Source organism: Aspergillus brasiliensis (assembly GCF_001889945.1).
Source record: "Aspergillus brasiliensis CBS 101740 unplaced genomic scaffold ASPBRscaffold_1, whole genome shotgun sequence".
Taxonomy (NCBI): domain Eukaryota; kingdom Fungi; phylum Ascomycota; class Eurotiomycetes; order Eurotiales; family Aspergillaceae; genus Aspergillus; species Aspergillus brasiliensis.
Window position 1 is genome coordinate 441,627 of NW_027137442.1, and position 25,941 is coordinate 467,567.

The 25,941-nt window shown below is 52.4% G+C and overlaps 13 protein-coding genes across 13 annotated transcripts; 5 read left to right on the top strand and 8 right to left on the bottom strand.

The window, feature by feature from the left end:
- The first annotated feature begins 90 nt into the window (after window positions 1-90).
- ASPBRDRAFT_140287 (aldehyde dehydrogenase family protein) lies at window positions 91-1,868 on the top strand. The gene is made up of 4 exons (XM_067619165.1): window positions 91-569; window positions 621-1,093; window positions 1,151-1,562; window positions 1,614-1,868. The coding sequence occupies exons 1-4, from the start codon at window positions 168-170 to the stop codon at window positions 1,725-1,727; spliced, it is 1,401 nt and encodes a 466-aa protein (XP_067484154.1). The 5' UTR covers window positions 91-167; the 3' UTR covers window positions 1,728-1,868.
- Window positions 1,869-2,547: 679 nt separating this feature from the next.
- On the top strand, window positions 2,548-3,574 carry ASPBRDRAFT_49920 (oxidoreductase, short-chain dehydrogenase/reductase family; the record flags this gene model as incomplete). The annotated part of the gene is made up of 4 exons (XM_067626448.1): window positions 2,548-2,597; window positions 2,688-3,193; window positions 3,249-3,285; window positions 3,334-3,574. The coding sequence occupies 4 exons, from the start codon at window positions 2,548-2,550 to the stop codon at window positions 3,572-3,574; spliced, it is 834 nt and encodes a 277-aa protein (XP_067484155.1).
- A 61-nt stretch (window positions 3,575-3,635) lies between these two features.
- ASPBRDRAFT_113671 (Zn(II)2Cys6 transcription factor) lies at window positions 3,636-5,321 on the bottom strand (the record flags this gene model as incomplete). Its single annotated transcript, XM_067616758.1, has 2 exons — window positions 3,636-4,463; window positions 4,509-5,321. The coding sequence occupies 2 exons, from the start codon at window positions 5,319-5,321 to the stop codon at window positions 3,636-3,638; spliced, it is 1,641 nt and encodes a 546-aa protein (XP_067484156.1).
- A 454-nt stretch (window positions 5,322-5,775) lies between these two features.
- ASPBRDRAFT_49922 (uncharacterized protein) lies at window positions 5,776-7,215 on the bottom strand (the record flags this gene model as incomplete). Its single annotated transcript, XM_067626449.1, has 2 exons — window positions 5,776-6,957; window positions 7,024-7,215. 2 exons carry the CDS (start codon window positions 7,213-7,215, stop codon window positions 5,776-5,778), a joined length of 1,374 nt encoding a protein of 457 aa, XP_067484157.1.
- Window positions 7,216-7,465: 250 nt separating this feature from the next.
- Window positions 7,466-10,229, bottom strand: ASPBRDRAFT_219392 (retropepsin-like aspartic protease). Its single transcript, XM_067621973.1, has 3 exons — window positions 9,103-10,229; window positions 7,548-9,053; window position 7,466 (listed from the first exon to the last, which is right to left on the bottom strand). Exons 1-2 carry the CDS (start codon window positions 10,170-10,172, stop codon window positions 7,739-7,741), a joined length of 2,385 nt encoding a protein of 794 aa, XP_067484158.1. The 5' UTR covers window positions 10,173-10,229; the 3' UTR covers window position 7,466; window positions 7,548-7,738.
- A 1-nt stretch (window position 10,230) lies between these two features.
- ASPBRDRAFT_219368 (uncharacterized protein) lies at window positions 10,231-11,325 on the top strand. The gene has a single exon (XM_067621972.1). It carries the CDS (start codon window positions 10,425-10,427, stop codon window positions 11,307-11,309), a length of 885 nt encoding a protein of 294 aa, XP_067484159.1. The 5' UTR covers window positions 10,231-10,424; the 3' UTR covers window positions 11,310-11,325.
- A 16-nt stretch (window positions 11,326-11,341) lies between these two features.
- On the bottom strand, window positions 11,342-14,095 carry ASPBRDRAFT_190259 (S8/S53 family peptidase; the record flags this gene model as incomplete). The annotated part of the gene is made up of 3 exons (XM_067620207.1): window positions 11,342-11,941; window positions 11,992-13,815; window positions 13,874-14,095. The coding sequence occupies 3 exons, from the start codon at window positions 14,093-14,095 to the stop codon at window positions 11,342-11,344; spliced, it is 2,646 nt and encodes an 881-aa protein (XP_067484160.1).
- A 459-nt stretch (window positions 14,096-14,554) lies between these two features.
- ASPBRDRAFT_190260 (uncharacterized protein) lies at window positions 14,555-17,268 on the bottom strand (the record flags this gene model as incomplete). The annotated part of the gene is made up of 2 exons (XM_067620208.1): window positions 14,555-15,205; window positions 15,880-17,268. The coding sequence occupies 2 exons, from the start codon at window positions 17,266-17,268 to the stop codon at window positions 14,555-14,557; spliced, it is 2,040 nt and encodes a 679-aa protein (XP_067484161.1).
- Window positions 17,269-17,523: 255 nt separating this feature from the next.
- Window positions 17,524-18,907, bottom strand: ASPBRDRAFT_113580 (putative acid phosphatase; the record flags this gene model as incomplete). The annotated part of the gene is made up of 3 exons (XM_067616755.1): window positions 17,524-17,559; window positions 17,617-18,639; window positions 18,716-18,907. 3 exons carry the CDS (start codon window positions 18,905-18,907, stop codon window positions 17,524-17,526), a joined length of 1,251 nt encoding a protein of 416 aa, XP_067484162.1.
- Window positions 18,908-19,639: 732 nt separating this feature from the next.
- ASPBRDRAFT_36090 (putative ribosome associated DnaJ chaperone Zuotin) lies at window positions 19,640-21,296 on the bottom strand. Its single transcript, XM_067623431.1, has 3 exons — window positions 21,092-21,296; window positions 20,896-21,036; window positions 19,640-20,845 (listed from the first exon to the last, which is right to left on the bottom strand). Exons 1-3 carry the CDS (start codon window positions 21,242-21,244, stop codon window positions 19,796-19,798), a joined length of 1,344 nt encoding a protein of 447 aa, XP_067484163.1. The 5' UTR covers window positions 21,245-21,296; the 3' UTR covers window positions 19,640-19,795.
- Window positions 21,297-21,699: 403 nt separating this feature from the next.
- ASPBRDRAFT_24631 (LYR motif-containing protein) lies at window positions 21,700-22,171 on the top strand (the record flags this gene model as incomplete). The annotated part of the gene is made up of 3 exons (XM_067622067.1): window positions 21,700-21,775; window positions 21,835-22,011; window positions 22,077-22,171. 3 exons carry the CDS (start codon window positions 21,700-21,702, stop codon window positions 22,169-22,171), a joined length of 348 nt encoding a protein of 115 aa, XP_067484164.1.
- Window positions 22,172-22,435: 264 nt separating this feature from the next.
- slt11 (Pre-mRNA-splicing factor ECM2) lies at window positions 22,436-23,646 on the bottom strand (the record flags this gene model as incomplete). The annotated part of the gene is made up of 2 exons (XM_067622068.1): window positions 22,436-23,452; window positions 23,506-23,646. The coding sequence occupies 2 exons, from the start codon at window positions 23,644-23,646 to the stop codon at window positions 22,436-22,438; spliced, it is 1,158 nt and encodes a 385-aa protein (XP_067484165.1).
- A 654-nt stretch (window positions 23,647-24,300) lies between these two features.
- On the top strand, window positions 24,301-25,817 carry erg6 (sterol 24-C-methyltransferase). Its single transcript, XM_067619557.1, has 3 exons — window positions 24,301-24,740; window positions 24,808-24,842; window positions 24,910-25,817. Exons 1-3 carry the CDS (start codon window positions 24,537-24,539, stop codon window positions 25,802-25,804), a joined length of 1,134 nt encoding a protein of 377 aa, XP_067484166.1. The 5' UTR covers window positions 24,301-24,536; the 3' UTR covers window positions 25,805-25,817.
- Window positions 25,818-25,941: the final 124 nt, after the last annotated feature.

Below are 25,941 nucleotides of genomic sequence, written 5' to 3' on the forward strand. Positions count from 1 at the left end.
GCGGGACCGCGCTCCACCAGACCGCGCCACTTGATTGTCGCCGAGATACGCACAGCTCAGCTTTCTTCCTCGTCTTATCGTGGGTTATAAGAACTACCCCTCATTAATTATCTACGATTTTCACTCCTACCCAGACACATACCACTACCATCCATCTCCTCTACACCATGTCAAACGCCATTCGCACCCTCTCGCCCTCCACCAACAAGGTCATCTTCGAGCACCCCGGTCTGTCGCTCGAAGAGGCCCGCCAGCTCGCCCAAGCCTCGCAAGATGCCTTCCGCACATACAAGCAGACCACGCTGGCGCAGCGCAAGGAAATCGTCCTCAAAGCTTTGGATCTGATTGCTGCCAACAAAGACACTTTAGCAGAGGAATTGACCACCCAGATGGGCCGTCCCATCGCCTTTAGCGCCAAAGAAATCGAGACCTTCCGCAAGCGCGGTGACCACCTACTCAACATCGCAGAGGAAAGCCTCAAGTCGCTTCCCGGGACTCCTGAGAATGGTTTTAGACGGTTCCTGAAGAAGGAGCCGGTCGGACCGACTTTGATCATCACCGCATGGAACGTAAGACACCACTAACCAATCCGTTTAAAGAAGCATCCACTAACGAATCAGTTCCCCTACCTCGTCACCATCAACGCCCTCGTCCCCGCTCTCCTCGCCGGAAACACCGTTCTCCTCCGCCCATCCCCTCAGACGCCCATCTTCGGCGAACGCCTCCTCACCTACTTCACCCAAGCCGGTCTCCCTCCGAATGTCCTCCAGCTCGTCCACGTCGGCTCCCCCGACGTGCTCGACCAGATTGTCCAACTGCCCCAGATCCAGCTCATCTCCTTCACCGGCTCCACATCTGGCGGATTCCGCATCCGCGAAGCAGTCGCGCGCAGAATCGTCCCTGTGAACCTGGAACTCGGCGGAAATGATCCCGCCTACGTCCGTCCCGATGCGGACATCCCTTACGTGGCCGCGCAGCTTGTCGACGGCGCTGTCTTCAACTCAGGGCAGAGCTGCTGCGCTGTGGAGCGGGTGTATGTGCACGCAGATGTGCATGATGCGTTTGTCGAGGAGGTGAAGAAGGAACTCGCTACGTAAGTAGTTTACCTTTCTCTAAAAACATTAGATCTGTACTAATGCGACGGATGAAGATACAAGCTCGGCTCTCCCCACGACAAGTCCACCACCACCGGTCCGGTGGTCTCCCAGGCAGCGCTCAAGAACATTCAATCGCACATCGATGACGCCCTGTCCAAGGGTGCTGTCAACGCCACGCCCCAGAACCCTACGTTTGAGAACACCCCTGCCGAGGGCAACTACCAGGTTCCTACTGTTCTGACGAACGTTACTCATGATATGGTTGTGATGAGAGAGGAGACATTCGGTCCTGTCATGCCGATCATGAAGGTATCCTCGGACGATGAAGCGATCGCTCTGATGAATGACAGTGACTACGGTCTTACGGCTAGTGTCTGGACCAGGGATATCGCCAAGGGAGAGGAGTTGATTGAGCGGTTGGATGCGGGAACGGTGTATATCAACCGTTGTGATTACCCGAGTCCGGTATGTTGCTACACATTGAATCAGAAATGGAATAATGCTAATGTTTACTAGGACCTGGCATGGATCGGATGGAAGAACTCGGGTCTGGGATGTACATTGGGACCGCAGGGATTCGATGCGTTTTATAAGTTGAAGAGTTTCCATATTAAGGAGCAGCAAGCGTAGAAGGTACTGCTTGATTAATGTTACATGATTATAATACTTCCAAAGTTCTTTGACTCTTTCGTGGCTTCTAATGCGTGTGCAAACACACAATTCAGTAGTAGTAGTAGGTCTTTTGCTCAAATAAATGCTATAGTTGTCCACAATCTCACAATTATCTACCTGTATACTAACAAAAATAGAATACTAGTTAGCAATCATACCTCATCTTCCCTAGTTACCAAGAAATACAACTATATTCCATTCGCAATAGTCCATCTAAATCCAACATGCAACCTATGCAACATAACTATCCACCCAACCTCAAAACAACCTCCAATCTCGCGTAGACTACACAGGGCGGAAGAAGGGGGGAAAACTACCGCGGTCTCGGACCGCGGGGTACTTAACTCAATCTAACCTATTCTAGACACCCCGCCCCACCCCACCATTTCCATCGCATCCCACCGCTTATCAGTTAGCTACGTAGCTACTCGCTACTAGCTAGTTAGCTGGCTACCTGGCTTATCGGGCGCGCTTGCGCTTCCGACGCCGGCGGATAACTTACACAGCCAAGCAGTGGATCAGACCCAGCTTCTATCAGTGGTATCTGCTGTTTAGGAACGGCGGTGAACTGGGTTGCCGAGGAAGATGGAGGGGTAGCTAACTAGCTTATTTCATTAGGTAAGTGGTTATTGAGTAAGGGGTGGAATTATTAGTTGGTCTGCCCGGATACTTAAGACCGTGGTCGGTTCGCTCGGTTCATCATTGAAGAACTTAACTATTTCTTTCCATTCTATATCTTACTGCAAACATACACACGATTTATAATAAATTTATCACAATGGTTGGACGACTTGCTGGCAAGAATGCTGTCGTTACTGGTGCTGCGGGGTATCTTCCTCCCTCTCTCTCTCTCTCTTTATCCTTCGGATTAGTGGATAGCGGATAGTGGAAGCAATGAGCTAACAAGATCTGCATCAGTGGCATCGGTCTCGAAACTACCATCCTCATGCTCCGCGAAGGTGCCTCCGTCCTCATGACCGACATCAGCGGCCCCGGGCTCGAAAAGGCCCTCAACAAAGTCAACGAGGTCGTGCCTCAGCGCGACGGCAAAGTGGAGACCCGCGTGGTCGATGTCTCCAAGGAGGCCGACGTGGAAGCGGCCGTGGCGCATCTCGATGCCTGGGGTGGATTGGATGTCATTTTCAACAATGCGGGCATCATGCATGCCAAGGATGGCGACTCGGAGGAGACCCCCGAGGCTATCTGGGACTTGACGATGAACATTAATGTCAAGGGTGTGTGGTATGGATGCAAGCATGCGGTCAAGAGTCTGCGGAAGCATGGCAAGAAGAAGGGAAGTGTCATCAACACGGCCAGTATGGTCGCTTTGGTTGGTGCCGCGACGCCCCAGCTGGCGTATACGGCGAGTAAGGGCGCTGTGTTGGCCCTGACGCGCGAGTTGGCCATTGTGCATTCTAGGGAGGGTAAGTGTGCTGATCCTATACTGCTTCTGGTTTGGTGCTGATGATGATGATGCAGGTTTCCGGTTCAACTCGTTGTGTCCCGCTCCGCTCAAGTGAGTATATCCCTCCGTGCATGCTAAAGACGAAGCTAACGAATACAGCACCCCCCTGCTGCAGGACTGGCTCGGTGACGACAAGGAGAAGCGCTTCCGTCGCGAGGTCCACTTCCCGACCGGTCGTTTTGGAGAGGCCATCGAACAGGCCCACGCCGTCGTCTTCCTGGCGAGCGATGAGAGTAGCTTCGTCAATGCGACGGACTTCGTCGTTGATGGTGGCCTGACCAAGGCGTATGTGACCCCTGAGGGCCCTGCCACCGAGGCTCCCAAGAACCTGGGTCAATAAGCAGCGACCTTTTGTTTGGTCAGGATGCTATGAGTGATGATTGTATGATAGACTGGTGCGATTAGGCAAACGATATCCATATTTGATTCTGTTGCATCGCTCGACAGATGTTCCATGGGCCTGCTTCGTCCAGCGGCATCTGCCACATGTGTTCGAGTATCAGTAGAGTCCTCTGCATGTTGCCGAGTCCAAACGTATTCACCATGACAGTAAGCCGGTGGCGTAGACTATCCTGGTGTTCTGCATTGGTTAAGCAAGACCCCACCACAGCAATCGGCCAACAGAGACCGGAGTTGATCCGGGCGGTTCCAGACAGCTGCCCTAGATAGGACATTGCCTCTGTAATCGCAGTATCGATCAGCCCTTGATACATGCCGTTCTCCGCCCGGGAGAACCCGCCTAGCGCGGTGTAGAGGTACAGGAGCATCGCCTGCTGAAAGATCCGCCCTGCCAGGAATACCTCCGGGCTGACCGAGGCATATGGTGTCCACTGCATGATTTGCACTTGCAATGAGCTGAACATGACAATATCATCGGCAGTAGGCATGGCGGGTCGGCCATCGTGCATCATCCACTGCCGACCGAGGTCGAAAATACATGGGATCAGCAGCAACAACTCCAGCCAGCAGCCACATAGATTCCCCACGTATTCTGATTGCAGCAGCTGACGCGCCCGTTGCTCGAGGTCAAAGTTCAGGAACAGTTGCGTACTGACGCGGGCATCAACCGAGATCATGCTCACGGCCGCAGTGTAGGTGTAATATTCAATAACGAAGTCTTTCAGGTCTTTCGGTACCGCTGTATCGCTTTGTGAGAGCAGTCGGATCAGGAGCGAATTAGCAGCCGTCAGGTGGTCGAATATCGTGCCGTTCATATCACCTTTGGCCGTCTGCAGTCATTAGCCATGTTCAATGCCTTCGTGGTGTAGGCGTACCTCTGTAAAACACATTACTAATGCTCCTACCGTAAGCATGAGCGGATTTGACTCTTTCCCGTCAATAAACTCCGTCACCCCCCTGCGGAATAGCTGGAGGGCGGAAGTGTAGTGTCTCTGCGCGACCTCGTCCGACTCCTTGCGACTGCGAAACGCCCGATGGGCAGCACTCTGCGTCAGAACCAGCTGGAGCAGGAGATCGCTGCTGAAAGCGAGTGGCACAATTTGAACCAGAAATGGATTTATCGGGGTAGACCCGTTGGCCATACAGTCGGCTGTCGTCGCCAAGTAGTGGCTCAACAGCTGATAGGAATCGGGTCCATGGCCCGGGAACATGGACAGGCTCCGCGGGAGTAGATTGCTAACGGTGGCAGACGCTCCTGGGACTTGGCTGTTTCCGATAGCAGGAATTTGAGCAAGCTCCATCGAGGTCAATGACCCTGCTGCAGGAGACTCGCGGGATATGTCTTCTGGAGAGTCTGACTCCCGTAGGATCTCCTCTGGGGAAGATGGCGAGGTAGAACGAGACTCGATCGAGCTGGACATTTCCCGATTCGTACTCATCTGTCGAGAAGGCCCTTCTTGACCCCCTGGTTGATTCTCGTGGTCACCCTCTTCGGGCATGAAGGAGATATTGTTGGCCTTGGGTTGGCCGGGAATGATGGTCGGCCAGCGACAGGTGAGCTTATTCCGCACGCATCCTCCACAGACGGGCTTGGCTTCATCGCACTTCTTCTTGCGACGTCTGCAGGACCAGCAACCGGTGCGGACGCGGACAATAGGGTCGGCACGCGGCCGTCTACTAGGCGGCATTGGTGTGAAATAGGGAGGCTTAGCGCTAGGAGGGTTGGAGCGTGGAGAGAATCCGTGCTAAGTTCAGAGCCATGGAGAGCGGATGATGGGAAGGACAAGCGGAGGCGCGGTGAGAAGCCGAAGATGATCCGATGATTGGTTGCCGGGGCCGAAGTGGAGATTCCATTGATAAGTTCAGTGCAGCTTCAGATGAACAGCCAGCATGGTTCTAATGTGATTGGACTTGATGAAGATGCTGGAGAGCACTCCGGAGTAGATGCAGTAGAGGAATAGGGTGATGTTTTGATGAGGGAGAATTATCCCTTTCCAAGCAGTCCGGATGGCTAATTCAGAGTCAGATGCCAACTGGCTAATGGCGCCACCCACAACAGAGCCAGACTACACCACTACATACAATAGTCAAGAGTCTGAATATCTATCTGCTCAGCAACAAATTAGATACTCCAGTGGATTATCACCATCCCGTCGGTCTCGGCCAAACATCCACAATTGTCGACCCATCCCCATCCCGACTCGAATCCACCACCAGATACCACCCATACAATGCCCCCGTCACGCACGCATGATTCGGATATATCCTCACAGTCTGTCCGACCTTGAGCGGAATGGCAGGGCCATCTCCTCCTTCCCACGCAACAATTGCATGTTCCTGACTGATTCGATCTACAATCAGCCGTGATGACCCTCTTTCTCGTCTCCAATCCCCAACCACACCCCATCCCGGATACGACTTGCACGGCTCCCTCCCCAAAGCCAACGACCCAGCAGCCACCAAAGCCTCGGGCTTCGACCGCTCAGCATCATTATACACACTGCAGACCTCGGCCACCACTGAGATGCCCACCTCTTTCTCCGCATCCCCAGTGGGATGGATATTGGTGCCCAACTGCTGCATGTCCAGAACCGGGTAGACACCCGCATGAAGCTCAACGTTGACTGACAACCCACCACCATCCACATCCTTCTCATGCAACAGGCTCTTCAACCGCCTGGCCTCTTCGCTCAGCAGGCCCTCTTGCTTCTCAAGGAGCTTCTTCACCACAACCACCTGCGGCGTGGCCCCGACACTAACCACCAACTCTCTATCCCTCCCACCAAGCAAAGTGAACAACTCCTTGTTTTTCCTCAACGCCTCCCGACACCCCGTAATCTCCTCTATCAAGAATCCCATCACCTCCTCTGGCGTGCCACCTCCATAACTCAAGCTGTTATGCGAATAAACCCCCAGCAGAACCAACCTCCCCTCCCTCTCTCCTTCGATCACCTTCTCCACCAAGCCCCCTTTATTTAGCATAGACGGCGGCAGTCCCGCCCGATGATATCCCGAATCGACCTTGAGAAACACTGCCACCGCATGACCCGCCAGTTCGCGGAACTCAGCCAGATACGGTACCTGATCCGGATGATCAATCATAACAGAGATACTCCCCTCGCCTAGTTCGCGCGCCAAGGCAGCCAACCTGGGAACCTGTGAAGGCACAAGAGGTATGCCATAGAGCACATTGACCTTTCGTCCAGTGGCCCGGAGATCTTTCAGTAGTGGGAGCAGAGTCTCTCCTTCCAGAAGGGTGGAGATGACGAAATTTGCGGGGATGGATTTGTCCTCTCCGACTTGGAGGCGGGCAATTTGGGGAGTCTATCATACATCAGCCATCACATCCCTCTGATTTAGAATGGGGTGGAGGAATGGAAGGGGCCATACTTTGTGTGTCTTGACGTGCGCACGGAACCCCACACCTAATGCTTTCACTGCATCCAGCATAGACGCGCAATGGCGCTTGATGATAGCAACATCCAGGACAACTGCCGGTTTGGCGACGGAGCTGATGTCTTTGCCGGTGTAGTAGCGTTGGAGGGATTCTTGGGAGGGCGGCTGTCTGGTTGGGAAGACCATAGCGAGACTCTGCTTTTACTTGGTGTGCGTACTGGCTATTTGATTGTTGTGGTAGAGGAAGTTGAATTGGAGATGTGTATATATGGGTGAAGTTGTCGATTGCCATTGAAAGTCATCATGTGGGGCGCGCTCGGTGAAGGTGCGGGGGGAAGGTTTAGCCTGAAGTTTAGCCGCGTTGGCTGCTGATGGCTTCATATCAATGATAGATTCATGATTTTATCACCAGGAAAGCACTTTTACCAGTCAATATCCTGGAAATGATCGAATGCGTCAGTCCAATTTCAAGACCTGCAGAAACTGCAGTACTAAATGTATATGCAGTAAGCACGTACCTTCACTGCAACATGAATCGGAGGGTAAGCCTTGTTACGAGCACGACGGAGTCGTGAAAGGCTCCATAATCGACCGGGGAATAATGTGATCCCTTGAGTTACTCTTACTGTCCCCGCCGGGTGTGTTCGCATTGAGGGTTATCACCGAATGGCGAATAGACTGACGTTCTTACAACCGTGGACCTGATTGATCAGCCCGGCCTTCTTTCAAACCAAGATTTCATCCTTGCGCCCAGTGACCGAGCCTTGTCCAGTTTTACAGGAGAGACCTGCTGTCCCACTTCCTCTCCTCTATGCCGGGTTTGGAGAACGCCTGGCCCCGGTTGAAGCAATTTATATCTTATAATAGCCTCCCTCCCAAGAAGTACGTCGTACCCGGCCATGTCCAAGACTAAGAATTTGGTGGTGTACATCTTGCTACTGTGTGCAAAATGCCAGTCCACCTCAACTTCATATTGTGTCGTCAGGCTCGTTTGATCTGCTGCATTAGAGGCGGTGGTGGCCAAACCCATGGGCAAAATGGGTTGTAATGGAATGCCTAATTTATATGCAAGGTTGTAAGACATGAAATTGGAATCAGCCGCTGTGTCGAGGCAAACAATCGCGCCTTGTTTATTCGAGTTTTGGTCCACAAAGTAGGCCACGTCCTGCGAGAAGAGGGTGGTCGAATCTTTGGAAGATGCTTGTCGAGTGTCAGAACGCTCTTCACTAGGTCCCATCTGTCGACTTTCCGTAGATATTTCGAGCTCCTCAGCCTGCTCTCCATCATCGTAAACAACTTCCTCTATACTAGACATCGAGGAATGGAAATCTGGATTCGCATTTGCTTCAGTCTTCTGTCCTTGAGACTCTGTCTCGTCCGCCTTTCTGAGTTCTTCCAGTTCGTTTTGCCTCGATCCATCAGGGTCAGGCTCATTTGAAGACGACGCTTCTGAGCTGTGAGCGAAATAAGGGTTTTGCTGGAAATAGTCATCATACCATAACCTCTTATCGCAGGGAGGTCGTTCTATACTAGGATCCGCTTGAAGGTTATTCTTGACCAGCCAGTCGCAGACCTTTTCGGAGCTCTTGTAAATTGTTTCGTCACTCTCCTGTCCGTTATCATCCGCCCAAGGTAATGCGCGGAGCGAGAAAGAGTGAACCTCCTTGGCGATATGATTGAGCAACGCATCATTCTCCACTTCGACTCTGTCGTCTTCTGGCCAATTGCATAGTGGACAGTGTCGAATTTCTGATGGCACTGTCCTTTTGGACAACTCAACCAGGACTGCGATATGTGCTAGTGGAATGGTCGCAGCATGAAAGGACTCTGTGTGTTGTACAAAGGCTTCCCTGTCAAAAAATTGAGATCCGTCACCACATGCATAGCAGGTCCAATATGTCATGCTGCTGTGGTCCTTCAGCATGTGCTGTCGCCAACTATCCTTTGTATTGAAAAGCACATAAGGTTGGTCGCAATTAGTCGAAACACAGGTGTACGGGCTCAAGTCATCTTCGATATGTTTCCTAATCTTGGATTAGCTTGGCAGAAATGTATTGGCGTCAAAGATTCTACCTCCACCTAATTTTCTCTGTCATCGTTACAGGGAGTGCTTCGCAGCAACAGGGACATCGAAAGAGCCGCGCATCATCTTTGAGCTGAGGTGGGCGCGGGTAATCCAGTTCGAGTGCTGTGGTTGATACTGCGGAAGGCGTGACGGATATAGCGTGGTCTCGTTGTGATACTGCGTGGCCCAGTTGTGATAGATGAAAGCCATCGGACAGTCTGGAGGCACTGGTTCCCGTGATTCTTGATTTATTGGCGTACGTTCGACTATCATCTGGGAATTCCGAACTTGGCTTTCCTTCGGTTGTCTCCTGTGCTGATTCAGCTGGCTTCGAAACACGTGTGCGTCGGACATAGCCAGCCTCCAGACCCATGGCATGGCGTTGAGAATACAGAAAGCGATTTCGACGCTTTAGATTACAGTGTACCAGCCGCAATTGTACTTCATTCAACTTCGATGGATCTCTTTCATGAGGACCTCTCTTCAGTTGCAAGAGTAACATCCTGACAAGGTAGCCTTCCAGCTCCTGGTGCTCTGTCGCCTTGAACAGTTGGTCTGCCCTTTGCAATCGTGAGCGTCTCCCAGAGCGACGAATGGCAACCGCGACACGGGAAAGTTGATCCAGCATCGACTCGATGTTATACATTGCCTCATACAACGGATTCCTCGATGAATTTCGCACCTCATGCCGGTCCGTCGAATGGCCATCAGAGCTGGAATCATCGGACCATGGGGAAAATGATCGCCCTTGACTTTCGTGCTCAGAAGAGGTAGAGTTCGCCTCGTCGGGATAATTGCGCGAAAGACCTTGTGTTTGACTCTGTATTAAGCATTCCTCAATCACGGTACTAAGAAGGCGCAATAAGTTGACGACCACGTCATGAGCTTCAGGTCTCGAGGCTAGTCTCGAGTCTAAAGAAGCGCGTTCTTGGGCGCAGGCTCCAGTGCCTGATATCCATAAGTTCATATCCGCAAGGCGATTCTCGGCCCATTCGTTTTCCATGAGTGGTGGAACTTCCAAACACTGCGTGAAAAGGTCGACGCACTGCTGTGCAGCTTCTTTTATGCTCCGCTCCATGGCTGTCGAGGAACTCGGTGCGTAAACGTGTGGCTGCTATATGCGACGAGGAGGGAATCTACGTATGTATGTAGATAGAATCAGTTGAGGGGTTGCAGCCTCACCATTGGTCTCTCAGAGGCCTAATGTTGATCCGACCCCGCTCCTCCTGCACGTTGTAAGCTTACTTCGATACGATGAGGACGGAGCTGGTCCCTCTTTCCTGTCTTCTTCTATTATTTTCAGCATTTCTTAATATATACCTTCAAAGGCATGGCACAGCAACCCACGTATATTCTCTCGCCCAACTTCCATTCCAAGCCAGAAACGGGCCCTATTGGATTAGGCAACATCATATCACACCCGCTGCGACCTCACCGAGCTCTGACAACGGTCGATGCGGCAACACTACAGAACATTTACCCCCGGATAGAGAGGTCTATCCAATACGAGCGAAGTATTGAACGAGGAGCCAGCCGCGATGTCTCGATAAGCGTGTGGGCAGAGTTCTTACAGACTGTATCCGGAAAGCTTTCAGGCGGACGGGGTAGCGATGTGCGATCAAACTATACGATGGACCAGCTTGAGACAGAATACTTTGTTACCGATCCTCCGCTGGAAGAGATTCAAGCACGTCTAAAAGCCCCTCGGGTTCAGGCTGTCACCAAGGCAGGCAGAATTCCTGGGTTCAGGACGCCTGTTTACATGGTTACGGGTCGCATGATAGCGAAGGGATTTACCGCCAGTATGGGCAATATCGATCGCCACAATGGGGAAATCGAGGTTGGCGGCAATATTCCATCGCCGGGGCTTCAGGTTGGTGCTGGTGCTAATCTCGCTGGGTCAACTAGCACAGCAGAAGCAGATAGTTGGCGGGCGGGTGGGGACATCGTGTTTGCGTATCAGCTTCTGAAAATAGAGGTCAAGGGTTGGAAAGGCGATAGAGTTGAATACGACGAACTGAGGCACAAGGCCGCCTACTTGAGCAAAGATGATGATGAAGAGACAGACGAGGAGGACGATGTCGTGGAAGAGATCATTATAAGCTCAGCTAATGCGGGCACTTTATCCAGTGATCATGACCAAGGAGGTATAACTGTGGCAGAGGTTGAAGGGGGAGATAGTCGAGTCAGCTGTATCTCTTCGATCCGGGAGTGATCCCTGACTGATAGAATAATAAGTTCATATAATCAAAGCCCAGATAGCTTGCTGCCGATTTTTGCCCATCGGACATCATCTGGAATTCCCATCAAACCTCGTACCGTCAGGTATAGATAACCTGACTGGAGCGTGTTGGAGGATAGGATCCTGAAGATTGCATGCATGCCCCGGCGTGTCCATGCTCGGTTTTTGACATTGTAAAATGGCTTCTCGGGAGGGCGGGAACTGATGTATCCCAGGAGACATCCCGCTATGCCGGCCGCTATGGCCGTAGCAACTGACGTTCCAGACCTATACTCTTCGCGGTCAGAGTTGGGCCATGCAGAGGGCACGTCTATGCCAAGGGTTCCGAAAACCACCGGTTCATCTTCGTGTTTAGGGGGGTTAAAGTCTGCGAACAGGCCGTTTGAATTCGTTCCCCGAATAGATATGACAGACTCGTGTCTGGCAGGGAACATCTCTCGGTCATTGGCCCCGTAGTTTGACGCCGCTGCAAAGAAAAGAATGGAGTCTTTTCGTTTGTATAGGGCTTCGCGAATGGCGTCACTAATGCACGGCTGCTCGTCTGCAAAGCCGAACGACATGGAGATGATGTCGGCCTTACATTCTTCACTCGCCCAAGAAATCGCCTAAGCAAGTCAGCTGATTGATATTCAATAAATTTGCTCAGGCCACTAACTTCTGCAATCTTCTCGCTGGAATTCAAGAGTTGGTAGGGGCTTTTGGCAATGCGGGCTACATAGACATCAGCATCGGGAGCGCACTTCAGAACGAGTGACACCAAGTGAGTGCCATGTCCATGGCAATCTTCGGGCTGGTCGGAACTATCAACCCAGTCTTTCCAGCCTTTCAGACGCTCCATAATATGAGGTGGAAAGAAGAAGGGAGCATTATCGTCATATCCAGTGTCCAAAACCGCTATGCGTATGCGCCGGGATACCTCGCGTAATCCCGCTGCTGGTGCAACCTGGGCTAGCTCCCTGTTAAACACCTTCAAATCTAAGAGCCAGTTGCTGGCATTCTTCTCACTTTCGGTGCGCTTTCTCCTGCGCTCTGGCGCTTTGCGTTTGTCCGAATTCTCCGGTACGGTGGCTTCTTTCATTGTGGTGTCTTGCGAAAGTACGTCGAGCGGGGCTATCTTTTCATAACTGTCGATCCATTTCGTGCCTTGTAGGAGGTTCTCAAGCGGAAACACAACTTTTTCATATAAGATGTTTCTCCGCTGCTTGAGGTTTTGTTTCTGTTCAAAGGCAGATAAGCTCTCAACATAAGGTGCCTGGTCGAAGGTGCCGGGCTCCAAACAGTGGCAGATTGAACTCATATAGTCGGGGTAGTCGAAATTCTTCCAGCGCTCTTCCTCTCTTGTGTACTTGATGGCTGTGAGCAGTTCGGCATTCACTTCGGCAGCCAAGGGCTGCCCCTGCTTCTCACGTTTTGGAAGCGGAAACCCAAGACCTATCTCAACCAGCATAATACCGAGCGCTCTGATCCTTGGATAGACATGGACCATCCCAGCAACCTTATGTTGCTCGTAGCACAGCGGATCTTCATCGTTGAACTGCACTGATATGTATGGTTTCCAGGTAAGAAGTTTACCCCGGCCCCTATCTCCAGACGTATCACTCTCCCTCATAAATTGAATGGTCTCACTTGTCCATCTTGTTCGCATCCAGTCTGTGTCATAGTACTGCCAGACAGAGTAAGCTATGATATAAGCTAGTACAAGCTTCATTCGTGCTGTCAAAGAGTAGGTGCTGAGTATTCTGGCCAACGATATTCCCGGTGTATGATCGACTTCCTGCTTGTGAGGTTCAAAGCAATGATAAAGTTCCTGGTCTTCAATTGAGAGACAAAGGCGCCAGCCTTTTGCTAGATCGATCAAGTGGCAGAATTGACCTTTGTCGGTTCGTTGCCTTCGTTTTGCAGAGATCTTGTTGGCATGCTTGTCGTCATTTCCATCATCCCCATCGAAAAATCGGACGCACTTTACGCTGTGGGTACGGTCGTTTGGCACAAGCAGCTCAATATCTTGCCAGTGGTTGAGCTGTGACTGGTTCCAGAAGGGCTTTGATGAGAATAGCATATCGAATTGCACCAGATTGTGACTGGCTACTGATGTGGAAGGTGGCTGTAGCAAGAGGCACACTAGGTGTCCCCTTTCCATTTGCCGACTCACTCCATTGCTCTGGCAAGTACAGCACATTTGCTCACGTAGAATGCGATGAGCGAGTTCGTTGGCAAAACTCGAGCGCTCTGGGCGAGCGACTCTTCTGTTAGAACTGGTATCTTTACTCTCATCGCGCCTAGATGACTTGCGATCGCGCTCAATGAATTGTTGAAGATGAAAAATGGCCACCTCGGCGTCATGAGGACACGCCGTTAGCTGATCCAGTCCCCGGCGAATCCTTGTCCGAGCTTTCTCGTACGATATCACACCAGGGAATGACTTTCCTATCGCTTCCAGAAGAGGGTGGCCTTTATGCTTTGGTATATCCTTCGGCCACTATATCAAGCTCATCAGGCTCCATCAATGTGAGAGATCATCTCTCTGCTACACTCACATTGCACATGGCCTCCACATCTCGCAATAGCTTGGATATTCGCAGTCGCAGTCGCTTCTCCTGATCTAAGCCAGCCGTATCGATGTAATTGGCGACGAGGAAGAGTTCAGCCCCGAGACGCCCACATAATGGTCGCTTGGCCTCCACACCCAGTAAAGACGCGATGTTAGCGACCTGGGCTATGGCAGTATGGGCAAAGTCTATCGGATCGTCACTCGCCATTCCGTGTACGTTACTGTTCAACATGGGTGACCATGGAAATGTGTGAGCAAAGGTGAGGCGGGTGAGCGATGCGGGGCTCAGCTGATGATCGCAGCCATTCAGCGTGATCGCCGCAGATATGCCCAGCGTGTTAAGCCTGAAGCTTAGCCGGATTGGCCTCGTACTAGATAGGTTTGATAGTAGCTGTACATCAATGATATATTTCATTAGGTGTTTGCAGCATCTTATTTGAAGTCCTGATTAGAGAGTAAGCCTTTTGTCCGAGGATGACGGAGTGGTGAATACCTTCACAATCGGGATTCTCATCTTACACCTCGATATCTCTACCGAGTTTGAAAGAAAGCGAACTATGCCTCCATAGCCTGAGCTTTGCGTTGCGTTGAGTGTATTCACCAAAATAATGCATTCTTGAATGTTCGTTATATTTCACTTTTCAATGGCCGTGTTGCGAACGCAGTATCACCTATCCCGCTGTGGTACATCTTCATGGTGTTCGGACTTCCATAATCGAAGTGGAGATGGCTCGCGCCTAGGATTCCGCTTATATCTGAATTCTTCCATCAAAGATCTTGCTCCCTCCTGGTTAATAGACCACTGCCAAGGACGGACTTGATCTGGCATCTCAACCTGCTCGAGGTCCACGACCATCACTTTGCTATACCCAGATTGTTGATCACCGCATAGGATAAAGTTATCGAATTTCTGATCTCGATAAAAAGCTTTATACTTTGAGAGCTTATCGAAGGCATCTTCCAGATATTCCGTTATCAAATCCTCTGGGACTTCTTCATTGCTGTGAGCCAGGTCATTCAAGGTAACCCCATGGATATCTGATAATATGAGTGCAGGTAGCCCATCGTAGTACCCCTGACCATAGAAGTATGGGATTATTTCCCCTTGGAGGTCTTCTAGTTTGGTGTAGCCTGTTTTCTCGTCCTCGAATTCCTCTTCCCATTCTTCCTTTTGTTGCTTGACGATGATAGAGGAGGCTGTTTCTGGAACGGTATGGCGATAGGAGCCTGGTTCGAGGTGGAAACGGTATACTGTTCGATCGGGTTGTAGGTGTTCAACTTTGGTTGCGTTGATCTCGTGGTTGTCTAGCTTGATGGTCTAATAGAGTTAGTATGGTGTAGTCATTTGGATAACGTGCAGAATATAGTATACTTGAGATGGTTTCGGGGTTGTGGGATAATGAGACATGTTCGGACGGAATATATTGTGGTATCGATGGTCCTGGGGAAAGCAAGAAGCGAAAGATAATATTAAGCTCAAATGTCATGTGATATGTCAAATGCAAGGGGGAGAGTTGATTAAGTCCTAGGTCTCGCTAATGTAGTCGTCTGGGTTTCTAGTGTGAAGTAATCACTATGAGTTGCTAAATAAACAGATACTCGTCGTAACAGGGGGTAACGATATTCAAATCGCTAATTTTCTCCAATGCTAAGAGCCGTGGCTGGACATTGTCTGGTAAAGTCTCATATACTCAGGAAGTAGTGATCTTAAGGACATCGAGATCATTAATAAATATATTAGTAGTATGCTAAGACCGAAATATCATCTATATAAAATCTTCATCGTCTATCATTTTTTGCTTCTTCAGCCCATCCATACCTCTAATAATAAACCATTGCAGCAGTACCAATCACCCATCAGCAACAGCAACAGCAACAGCACTACACTCTCCCCCTCAAAAACAACTTCCCCGGCCTCATCCACCTCAAGAACCCCTGCACCCCAACCATCCCAGCACCAGCACCATTCCTCGCCTCCCCACCCTCACTCACCCCCTTCACCTCCAACTCATAAAACTTCCACGACCGCAGAATCCATAAACACCCGGCCCCCAACACAAACATACAAGCGACATACACCTGCGCACTGAGATACCCGGCCCCACTCCCCGCCATACTCAACGCAATGGCCTCAGCCACCAGATTCGGAGCCACCAGCATCAAACACACCATCCCAAACGTCGACGGCAGACGATTCAACCCCACCACATCAGTAAGCACAGGGGCCACAGTACCCCAGAACGTCCCACAGACCATACCGCACAGCACAGCAAAGAGGAGCAGAAGCGCGTACGAGTGCGCAGGGATCCAGATAGCGAGACACAAGATCGCACACGAGGCCGTCATGGCCATGGAGATGGTGATCCGGCCGTAACTGTCGCTGATGTAGCCGATGGCAGGTCGCCCGAGGACAAGGCCGAGGTTGAGAATGGCGCCGGCGACGGACCCCTGCTGCGGGGAGAGGCCGATGGAGGAGGCGTAGTTGGGGAGGGAGTAGAGGAGAGTGATGTAGCCCAGGTCAGTGGAGATGCCCCAGACGATGACGAGCAGGACTTCGAGGTGGCCGAGGTCACGGGGATTGAAGGTTCGTTGACGGGGTTGAGCGCGCGAGCGGGGCCGGTCTTTGAGGAGGAGAGAGGAGACAAGGTGGGAGCCCAGGGCGCAGAAGGCGAGGATGCGGTAGGTGTTTTGCACCCCCATGGTCTGGATGGCGCGGCCAGCGGCGAGGTTGTATGCGAGGCCGCCGAGGCCAGCGCCCGAGGCGGCGATACCACTGGAGAAGCTGCGTTTGGTGGAGAACCATTTGGGGAGGATAGACGTGGCGGTCAGGTAGAGGAAGCCCATGCCGAAGCCGAAAGCAATGCCTTGGGTGAGCACGAGGTGCCAGACTTGTGTGGAGTAGGAGGCGGCGAAGAGACCGGTGAAGATGAGGCCGGTGCCGGTGAGGAGGGTGATGGTTGTGCCCATTATTTCGTTGGATTTGGTGACGATGGGCCCGATTAGGAGGCACAGTGAGACGGAGAGGCCGCCGATGATCGCATACTCTATGGGGCTGGCGCCGGGGAAGGTGGAATTGGAGAGGTAGTAGTCGAGGACTACACCCCAGGCGCTATTGATGCCCCAGGTGTGCACGTTGATCATGAAGACGCAGAATGTGCACACCCAGCCGTATCCGCCGTTAGGGGGGATGTCTTCCACTGTGCTGATGTTGGTGGCATTCTCGGGGCTCTGGTTGATATCAACCTGGCCGGGCGGCTGTAGTCTGAAATCGTCTCCTACGGTGAGATGCTCGGTGCTAGGGTTCATTCTGAACTTCTCTCTGATGAGTGGAAGTTTGCTTTTCTGGTGCTTTTCCAGGAATGTTTTGCTTGTAGAAGCCATGGTGACAGCTGATCCAGGGTTTATATGCATGAGTCACGCTCATCCCGCCGTGACACGTCCGCCTGCAGACCAAGGCAGAAACTTGGAAATGTATAGAGACCCGATCCAGGGCTGTCTGCAGCTTAGTTGGACTTCAGAGCAGGATGGACAAGGGCAGTAGATCAATTGATTTATCGCATTAGTATATTACAGATCATATCCATGGGTCCACATTCCATCAAAGATCCTCCCGTCCAAATACGTCGACGCGTCATCTTACTCGGAAACACCGGACTCGACCTTACCATTCTTCTACCGAATTGTTAGAATTTCTGATAGATAAGAAACGAAAGGGATGGGGTATCTTACCAGGGTACGGCTATACTTCACACCGACATTGTTTCCGCTGCGGGAGTCGTAGGGGAAGGGTGTGGTGTAGTTGAAGGTAGCAGTCAGACCCTCATAGGTCTTCTTGACAGTAGAGAGAATTCCATTGCCAGCAGAGCAGCTAGCATCAGTTGTGGGAACAGGCCAGCCAGCGTAGTATTCGCTGTAGTCATCATCAGACAGAGGACCCCAGTGAGTCTCGTTCATATACAGGTTGCTCGTATCAACCTCGTAGTTGACATAGCCAGTCTTCTTAGCCAGCCAGCTGAACAGGTTCGCACCGCAGTCCCAGCGACCAAGGGAGGGGAGACCCCAGTTGGCGGACAGGGAAGCGATGACGGAATAGTGGGTGTAGAAGGTGTCATCCTTGGTACCCAGGAGATTCTCTGGGACGGCACCGCCAAGCAGGAAAGTATAGATGTTGTTACCGATCTCGTAGGTGCCGGTCTCATCAAAAGTGAGCATGATAAGGGTGTCCTTGGTGAAGTAGTCGTTCTTCAGAAGCTCAGTCAGGAAGCTCCATGTCCAGGCACCGGAAAAGGAAATGTTGGTATCGTGGCCATCGTTGGTCATGTTCGGGGTGATGAACATGTACTGGGGCAGGCGGTGGTTCTCCAGATCATCGTAGAAGCTGCTAAAGTTCTTGATCTGGCGCAGACGGAGAGCATCCTCGGTGACCGAGTCAAACAAGATCAGAGGGTTGTGCTTGCGAACATAGTCGTTGGCACCACTCTCGGGGTAGCGGTAGCCCTGGTATCCAGGGTAGGGAAGACCTTCCTGGTATTCACCCCAGGCGATGTTCTTGGTATCGAACAAATCGGCAATGGTGGAGACGTTGGAGGGAATTTGATGGAAGTCATCATTGTCCATGCCAAAGGTGTCACCACTAGCAGATGCGCAGTAGTTGGGCTCCGAAGGGTGGGTGACGGCCCAGAAGTTGTTCAAAAGGAGACCCTTCTTGGCCAGCTCCGACAGATGCTCGGTGGCAGCAGCAGCATCAAAATCCTATCAGAACAACATGTCAGCTATGGCACAATCACCACACACACACACACACAACGGGTAACAGCTCGAGACATACGGTGTTCTCCAACCAGATGTTCACAAAGCGGTTGAACGCCAGTCCCTTGACATTCGAGACCGGAGAGTAAGGCTGAACAGTAGCCTGTGCGGCACTGATCTCAGCCGCGGAGGGATATTCCTCCGTGGTGGTCTGGGCCAGAGCCAGAGAAAGACCTCCCAGGAGGGTCACGAGAGACTGCTTGGTGAACATGATGCCCTAGAGATCAGCGGACGAAGGCTGAAAGGAACTTGAGAGAGCGATCTGCCGATTTATTCACAGAGAGGCACACCAGACAAAAGAAATCCAGAAAAATATCGGGCTGCTGGGGGCATCTTTATATCCTTCCTCACGGCTGCTGCGAACTCTATACCGGTCCATCACGCGCGTGTGTATTCATGCCACACACATTCTAGCCCGGAGATAGTTTAATCAATCATTTGCGATTGGACAGGCTCGTCTAACCGATGAAGCCGGCGTGCAAGATCCCCACAGTATCCGCGTCGCCATGGTGGAACGTTGTCGGCAGCCTGTCGTGCATGGCAGGATTGCAGCTGACACTATCTCGAGATGCTCTGCACGTTGCAAGTCGATTGTCGCTGACTGGCCAACAGGGAAATGACCGCTTACCCCCAGTTGGAAAGGCGGAAACTCAAAACATCACGGGATGATGTTTCATTGGCCAATGGCTCGGCCGCTCAGCCAGTGGGGAGCACGGGACTCCCCGTCCCTGGCACGTGCCTCAAATGCCGTCCACCAGCGGATGAGTTAAGGCAGTGTCTTTCAGACTGGAATCTCGCTTGCGATGGGACTGCAGTAGTACATCGTGTTGGCGACGGAGAATTATACATAGTGACGATGTAGCGCCTAGCCGACGGTAACGCTAGGAACATGCCGGGTCTACGGCACGGACTACGGGACGGACTACGGAAGCAGAATGGTAGCTCTGCAGAACAGGTTTGAACTCCATTAGGTCGTTGCTCTCATTATTTTGATGTGGTCAACTCTATCGATCTATATACTTCGTGACCTGATTGGGTCACATCGGCGTAGCATGTAAATCCATCGGCATCATACATTCTATGCTCCTCCAGTCTCCGCTTAAACAAAGAACTTGGCCTCACCCTCCTTCAGCTTGCCAGCACCGACGAGTCTCTTGACCTCCTCGGTGTACACGTTCTTGACGGCAGCACCGTCCTTACCAGCGGCGGTAAGGCGCTCAGCGAGGCCAGCAAGCTCCTCAGCATCGATCTTGCTGATGATGAGGTCAACGTCACCCAGGACGGAGTCGACCTGAGCAGCGGAGGGCTCGCCACCCTCACCGAAGTAGTTGACTTCCTTGATGGAACCCTTGAGAACACGCTTGTTCTTCTTGGCAGCGTTCTTAGCGGCTTCCTTGGCCTTCTTGTTCTTCTCACGCTCGGCCTTGGCAGCCTCCTCAGCGTCCTTCTTGCGCTGCTCCTCCTCCAGGCGGGCCTTCTCCTTCTCCTCGGCCAGACGCTTGATCTCGGCCTCCTTCTCGAGACGCTTGCGGTCCTTGTCGGCACGGGCAGCCTTACGGAACTTCTTGATACGCTCGTCACCAGCGGCGCAGTCGTCCACAAGTTGGCGGAGACGGGTAGTGTCCTCGGTCTTGCGCTTGCGGCGGGCGTTGGCGTTCTTCTTCTCCATGTGACGCTTCTGGTCACGGTTCTCGTTGTCATCCGGCACATCCTCGTCCAGGTACTCAAAGGTACGCCAGCTGTCAAAGTCGTACCAGAAGTTGTAGAAGGTCTCGACCTCCTCCTGGGTGCTGTTCTCGTCACCCAACTGGGGCACGGGCTGTTTCTTGGAGAAACGGCCCTCAGACTCGAAGACAGGACGCCAGAGCTTGAAGAAGTTACCCTTGGCAACCTCCTTCTTGGTGGGGGGCTCGACATCAGCAGCCTCGTCTACGGAGTCGAACTGACGACGCTTAACGGGGTCCGAGAGAACCTCAGTAGCCTTCTGGATACACTTGAAGAACTGGTCGTTCTCGTCGCGGTCACCCATGGCGGCCTTCTTGTCGGGGTGGTGGCGGAGGACCTTCTTGCGGTGGGCGCGCTTGATCTGCTCGGGGGTGGCACGCCAGCGGTACTTGGACAGACCGAGGACCTGGTAGTGATCTTGGCTCTGTAATGTGTAAGAATCATCCTTGCATCGGGTACGCTGGTAATGCATACCTTCCAGTCCTTAGCCTCTCTGGAGAGGAGCATAGGGTCCTCATCCTCGGAGATGTCATCATCCTCATCATCCTCGGTGTTCTTCACGTTCTGCTGGGCCTGGATTCTCTCATCCTCGGAGAAGGTGCGGTGGTGACGCTTCTAGAAGGTTGTTAGTAGTGAACCATGATAGCGCGAGGCCTGTGGCTAAACATACTCTGCGAGCGTGGGCCAGGAAGTGAGGGCCAACGGGCTCGAGGTTCCTCTGGGTGGCAGCGGAAACGGTGCCAACGGCCTTGAAGTCCTTATCGGCACTCCAGCCAGAAGGCAGGGAGGGGAGGGTAACGTTGATGGTCTGAACGGTAGCCATGGTCAAGAACAGAGCCACGCGGGGAGATGTGAGGGGGGAATGGGAAGAGTGAGAAGCGCCCAACGAAGTGTTGGAGCGAAAAGAACAAAGTGCTTTTCCAATTTTTTCTGCCCCGACTTGCCGCCACTCGGTGGGCCAATCAAACCTTGGCTGTTTCGGAGGTCATCGAAAGCCATGGACTGCCGCAGGGAACGACGGCCAGAAATCAACCTTTTCGCATGTTAATTAGATCTTCTCCTTATATATTTTTGTTGTTTGGCTGTACTTGATATATCAAGGATTATCCATTTGCAGAGCGACGAGCCACATTCGCCTGACTACCAGTTTTTGTATCATCAGAATTCACCCGCTACCATTGCAGTACGCCACCCCAAGAGGACCAATTTCACCAGGAGACAAGTTCTAAAAAGTAACAGGATCAATTTTCTTGATAGATTTCACTTTACAACTACATAATGGCCCCTCAAACCGCCCTGTCCGCTCGCAGTGCTTACCGCCAACTTCTCCGCGCTACCCGCATCGCCTTCCGGGGTCAGTCGCCGCTTCAAGAGCCATGAGTTTGTTCTATGCTAACCATCCTCGACGTGTAGATGATGTGCGCGTCATGATTGCTGCTCGTCAAGAGGCTCGCCGGAATTTCGACAGTCACCGTCGCGAGGGAATTGACACCCCGATGCAGATCAACCATGCGCTTGAAGTGGCGAACATTCTCAGACACAACATCGTCCAGGGCGTACGGGAACAAGATGATGAGAATGCCAAGTGGGGTGAGTACTAGCATAGGATTTGTATCATGGTTGAGGATATATTGCTGACACTGGGTCCCGATTAGAACTCCGCATCCATGACGATATCGAGCGCGGCGATAACGACACCATCAGAGTCAAGGGAAAGGCTGTCAAGGTGGATAAGGCATGCTCGTCATAAGATGGATGGTTTCCCCGTGTGGAACTCGACCGTCTTGGAATCTTATGCGTGGGTGAATGGATGACTGCAGACTATGGCATTTGCAGAATGTATTATAGTATACCCAAACTTTTCTCTCTCCTTCCGGCGTCTCTTTGGGGGTATTTTATGGTTTAATCAGAATGTAGAAAATATACACAACAACGCCCGCTCTCGAACATACATAAAGCCTCCTTGTTCCCGGACCCTGTAGAAAACAAGCCAAAATGCGAGTTGAAATGCAGATCAATCACCAGACAGACTGGAGTATTGGACCTCTCCAGCGCCGGGAGGTGGAGCAACAGCATAACTCCGTTGTTTCTGCTCTTTGCCAATCTCCTCTCCAGCAGCCGTGATGGCTTTCTTCCCAGAATCGGCAACCCGCGGGCCTGCCGCCTGCCGACCTTCCCGAGCATTCTTCATGCGCTCCTCCCGATCCATGTTATCCAACGGCTTGGGTTTACCCCACCGAACACGCAGAGGGCAGCCCTGGATGACAGCTCGACCCTGGCAGTGCTTGGCAGCTGCCTCAGCACCCTCTCGAGTGGCAAAGTTGACGAACGCAGAGTGAGCACGGTGGGAGCAAATGAGCGACCGCAGCTGTCCAAACTGTGTGAAGAAAGTCCGCAGCGTGTGTTCCGGAAGATCATCCTCGACACCAGTAATAAAGAGGGATGTGATGTTCGGATCCGCGGGCGGGAGGATATCTTCTGCCGATGGGGGAACCTGAGCGGCGCTGGGGAACGGGCGTCCACCGCGACCGCCACGCATGCCTCCTCGTCCTCGACCCGGAAGGGGTGTACCCCTCCTGCTTTCGCTTGTTCGAATGGGTCCCGGGCCATTCCCGTAACGGCTGTGTACCACCGGTGCATCGCTGGGTCCTGCAGTCGCGCCCTCCTCGTCTTGAGGTGCTGCTTCGATCTGACGGGGCTTCCTGTAGTAGGGTTCACTGTTGGCAAGTCTCCGAAGCAACTCCCGAGCTTTCTCGTCGGTCTTCTCGTATTCTTCCACCGCGCCACGCCCCTCTTCGATCTCTTTCTCGTGACCTTGTGCGTAGTATTCGCGGTTGATGGTGCTTTCGGGACCTGGGGCGACCATCTTCAAAGCAGCATCACGAACGACGATCGGAAGCCCGAAGGACAGATCCAGCATACAGCATTGACAGCAGTTCTTCAACCGCGCGCAGGTCAGGCAAATGCTGGTACGCTTCTGGCGCGCGGTGCGGTCGGCTTTCCAGCGGAAAATGGTGAAAGGGCGCGTGCACTGAGTATCTGTTAGTAAGGTATAGTATGGCGAAAGGGGGGAGGTTTGCCTACAATCTTGCATTCTGCGCCATGGTCTTCCTTGAGCATTTGAACGTAAGGATTGTCGGGAAGGCAGTTCTCGCACACGGAGGGAAAGTCGGTAGTCTCCCATCCGGACCGATTCAGGTCCTGCTTGATCTGCGGAGGAGGCATGTTGTCGCTAGATCAATCAACTACACTTCCACACAGAAACGCGAAGCCCTGCGGAGATGGTGCGGCGAAGTTGAGCGTTGTCGGTAGCAAGAACTTGGATTATCGATAGTCAGAGTGGCGCATTCTGTGGCTGAGGTGTGGCTATTATGACATAAGCACATATAGTCATGTGACTTGACTGCAAGTACTTGCATCACATGCATGGAAGGAATCAACGGGCGGTCATTCGTCCATCTGCGTAAGGAGAATAGTCATCGGATTAGGAATGTGCGTGATCCTGAGTCGAACATACAGAGTACAGGATCCTAAATGATACCTTGCAGTACAGATCCTGATCCTGCGGCATCAACCTTGATAGCATAGCCTCCGTGCGATCTGCGGATATAGAGATGCCTGGTGGAATACGCACTGGATACGCGATACGCGATACGCAGTGCCTCGATACGGCCAGGAACGCCCTGGTCAACTTCCTAATGCGGATTAGCGCTGTTCCACCGTTATTGTCGGACACAACATTTTCCGGGCCAGAACCCCAGGATGCCTGTTTGGGCCTAGCCCCCCGCCGTCTGGTTGGCTGGCCAGCGGCACAGCGGTGATTGGCTGGGGAAATGTCAAAGTCAGTCGTAATTCCGCCTCCCCTTTCTTTCGGGCGATCGCATTAACTGCTGCGTTGGCCTCGCTTGCTTCTTCGTATCCTTTCGTTTTCCTCTTCTTCACTTCTTATCTGCCTGTCTGGCCTTTTTTCACTTCTCAGGATCGTGTTTGTGGTTATAAAACTGCCTCAATCGCCTCTTCAAGTTGCTGTCTCCGAATCATCTACTCCGGACACCTGTGCTTCTTGACCGATCCACCCCTTTTTATCCCACTTTAATTTCCAATTGTTGTCAACAATGGCTCCCGCAGCTCTCGAACAGGAGAACCATGCGCGTGATGCGGAGTTCAACCGCGTCCTCCATGGAAAGTCCGCTGAAGCTCAGGGTGGTTTCGCTGCCATGCGCAACAAGGATGCTGCCGCTCAGAAGGCTGCTGTCGACGAGTACTTCAAGCACTGGGACAACAAGAGCGCTGAGGAAGAGACTGAAGAGATCCGTGCGGTACGCTCGCGAATATCTCCTTTTCGATATTAATACTCAGCCTTATACTAATATCTGGAGGTTCTAGGCCCGTCGCGCCGAGTATGCGACCTTGACCAGACAGTATGTACCGTCATTAGGACACAATCCATTGGCGTTGACCTTCAGTACTGACTCGAATTCTCTATAGCTACTACAACCTTGCCACGGACTTCTACGAGTATGGATGGGGTACCTCCTTCCACTTCTGCCGCTTCTCTCCTGGCGAAGGCTTCCACCAGGCCATCGCTCGCCACGAACACTACCTCGCCCATCAGATCGGCATCAAGTCCGGCATGAAGGTCCTCGATGTTGGCTGCGGTGTCGGAGGTCCTGCCCGTGAGATTGTCAAGTTCACCGACGCCAATGTGGTCGGTCTGAACAACAACGACTACCAGATCCAGCGCGCTACGCGCTACGCTGAGCGTGAGGGTCTGGCCCACAAGCTGACCTTCGAGAAGGGAGATTTCATGCAGATGAAGTTCGAGGACAACTCCTTCGACGCTGTCTACGCCATTGAGGCTACCTGCCATGCTCCCGAGCTCGAGGGTGTCTACAAGGAAATCTTCCGTGTCCTGAAGCCCGGTGGTGTTTTCGGTGTCTACGAATGGTTGATGACCGAGGAGTACGACAACAGCAACGCCGAGCACCGCAAGATTCGTCTGGGTATCGAGCAGGGTGACGGTATCTCCAACATGGTCAAGGTCTCCGAGGGTCTTGACGCCATGAAGAACGCCGGTTTCGAGCTCCTCCACAACGAGGATTTGGCTGACCGCCCCGACACCATCCCCTGGTACTACCCCTTGGCCGGTTCCTTCAAGCACCTGACCTCTCCCTGGGATTTCTTCACCATCGCTCGCATGACCTGGTGGGGCCGTGGCATTGCTCACCGCTTCGTTGGGGCCATGGAGAAGGTCGGTCTCTTCCCCAAGGGCTCTCAGAAGACCGCCGACAGTCTGGCCTTGGCTGGTGACTGCCTCGTCGCCGGTGGTGAGAAGAAGCTGTTCACTCCCATGTACCTCATGGTTGGCCGCAAGCCCGAGTAAACGGTTCCACTACAAAAAAAACTTGCATTATGCGATAACGCCTGTACAAATCATTCTGGGACAGCATCCTACTGCATAGACAGCACGGCGGTCTATGTTCTTTAATATCCGGGTTTTCTTTTATTTTTCCTTTTTAT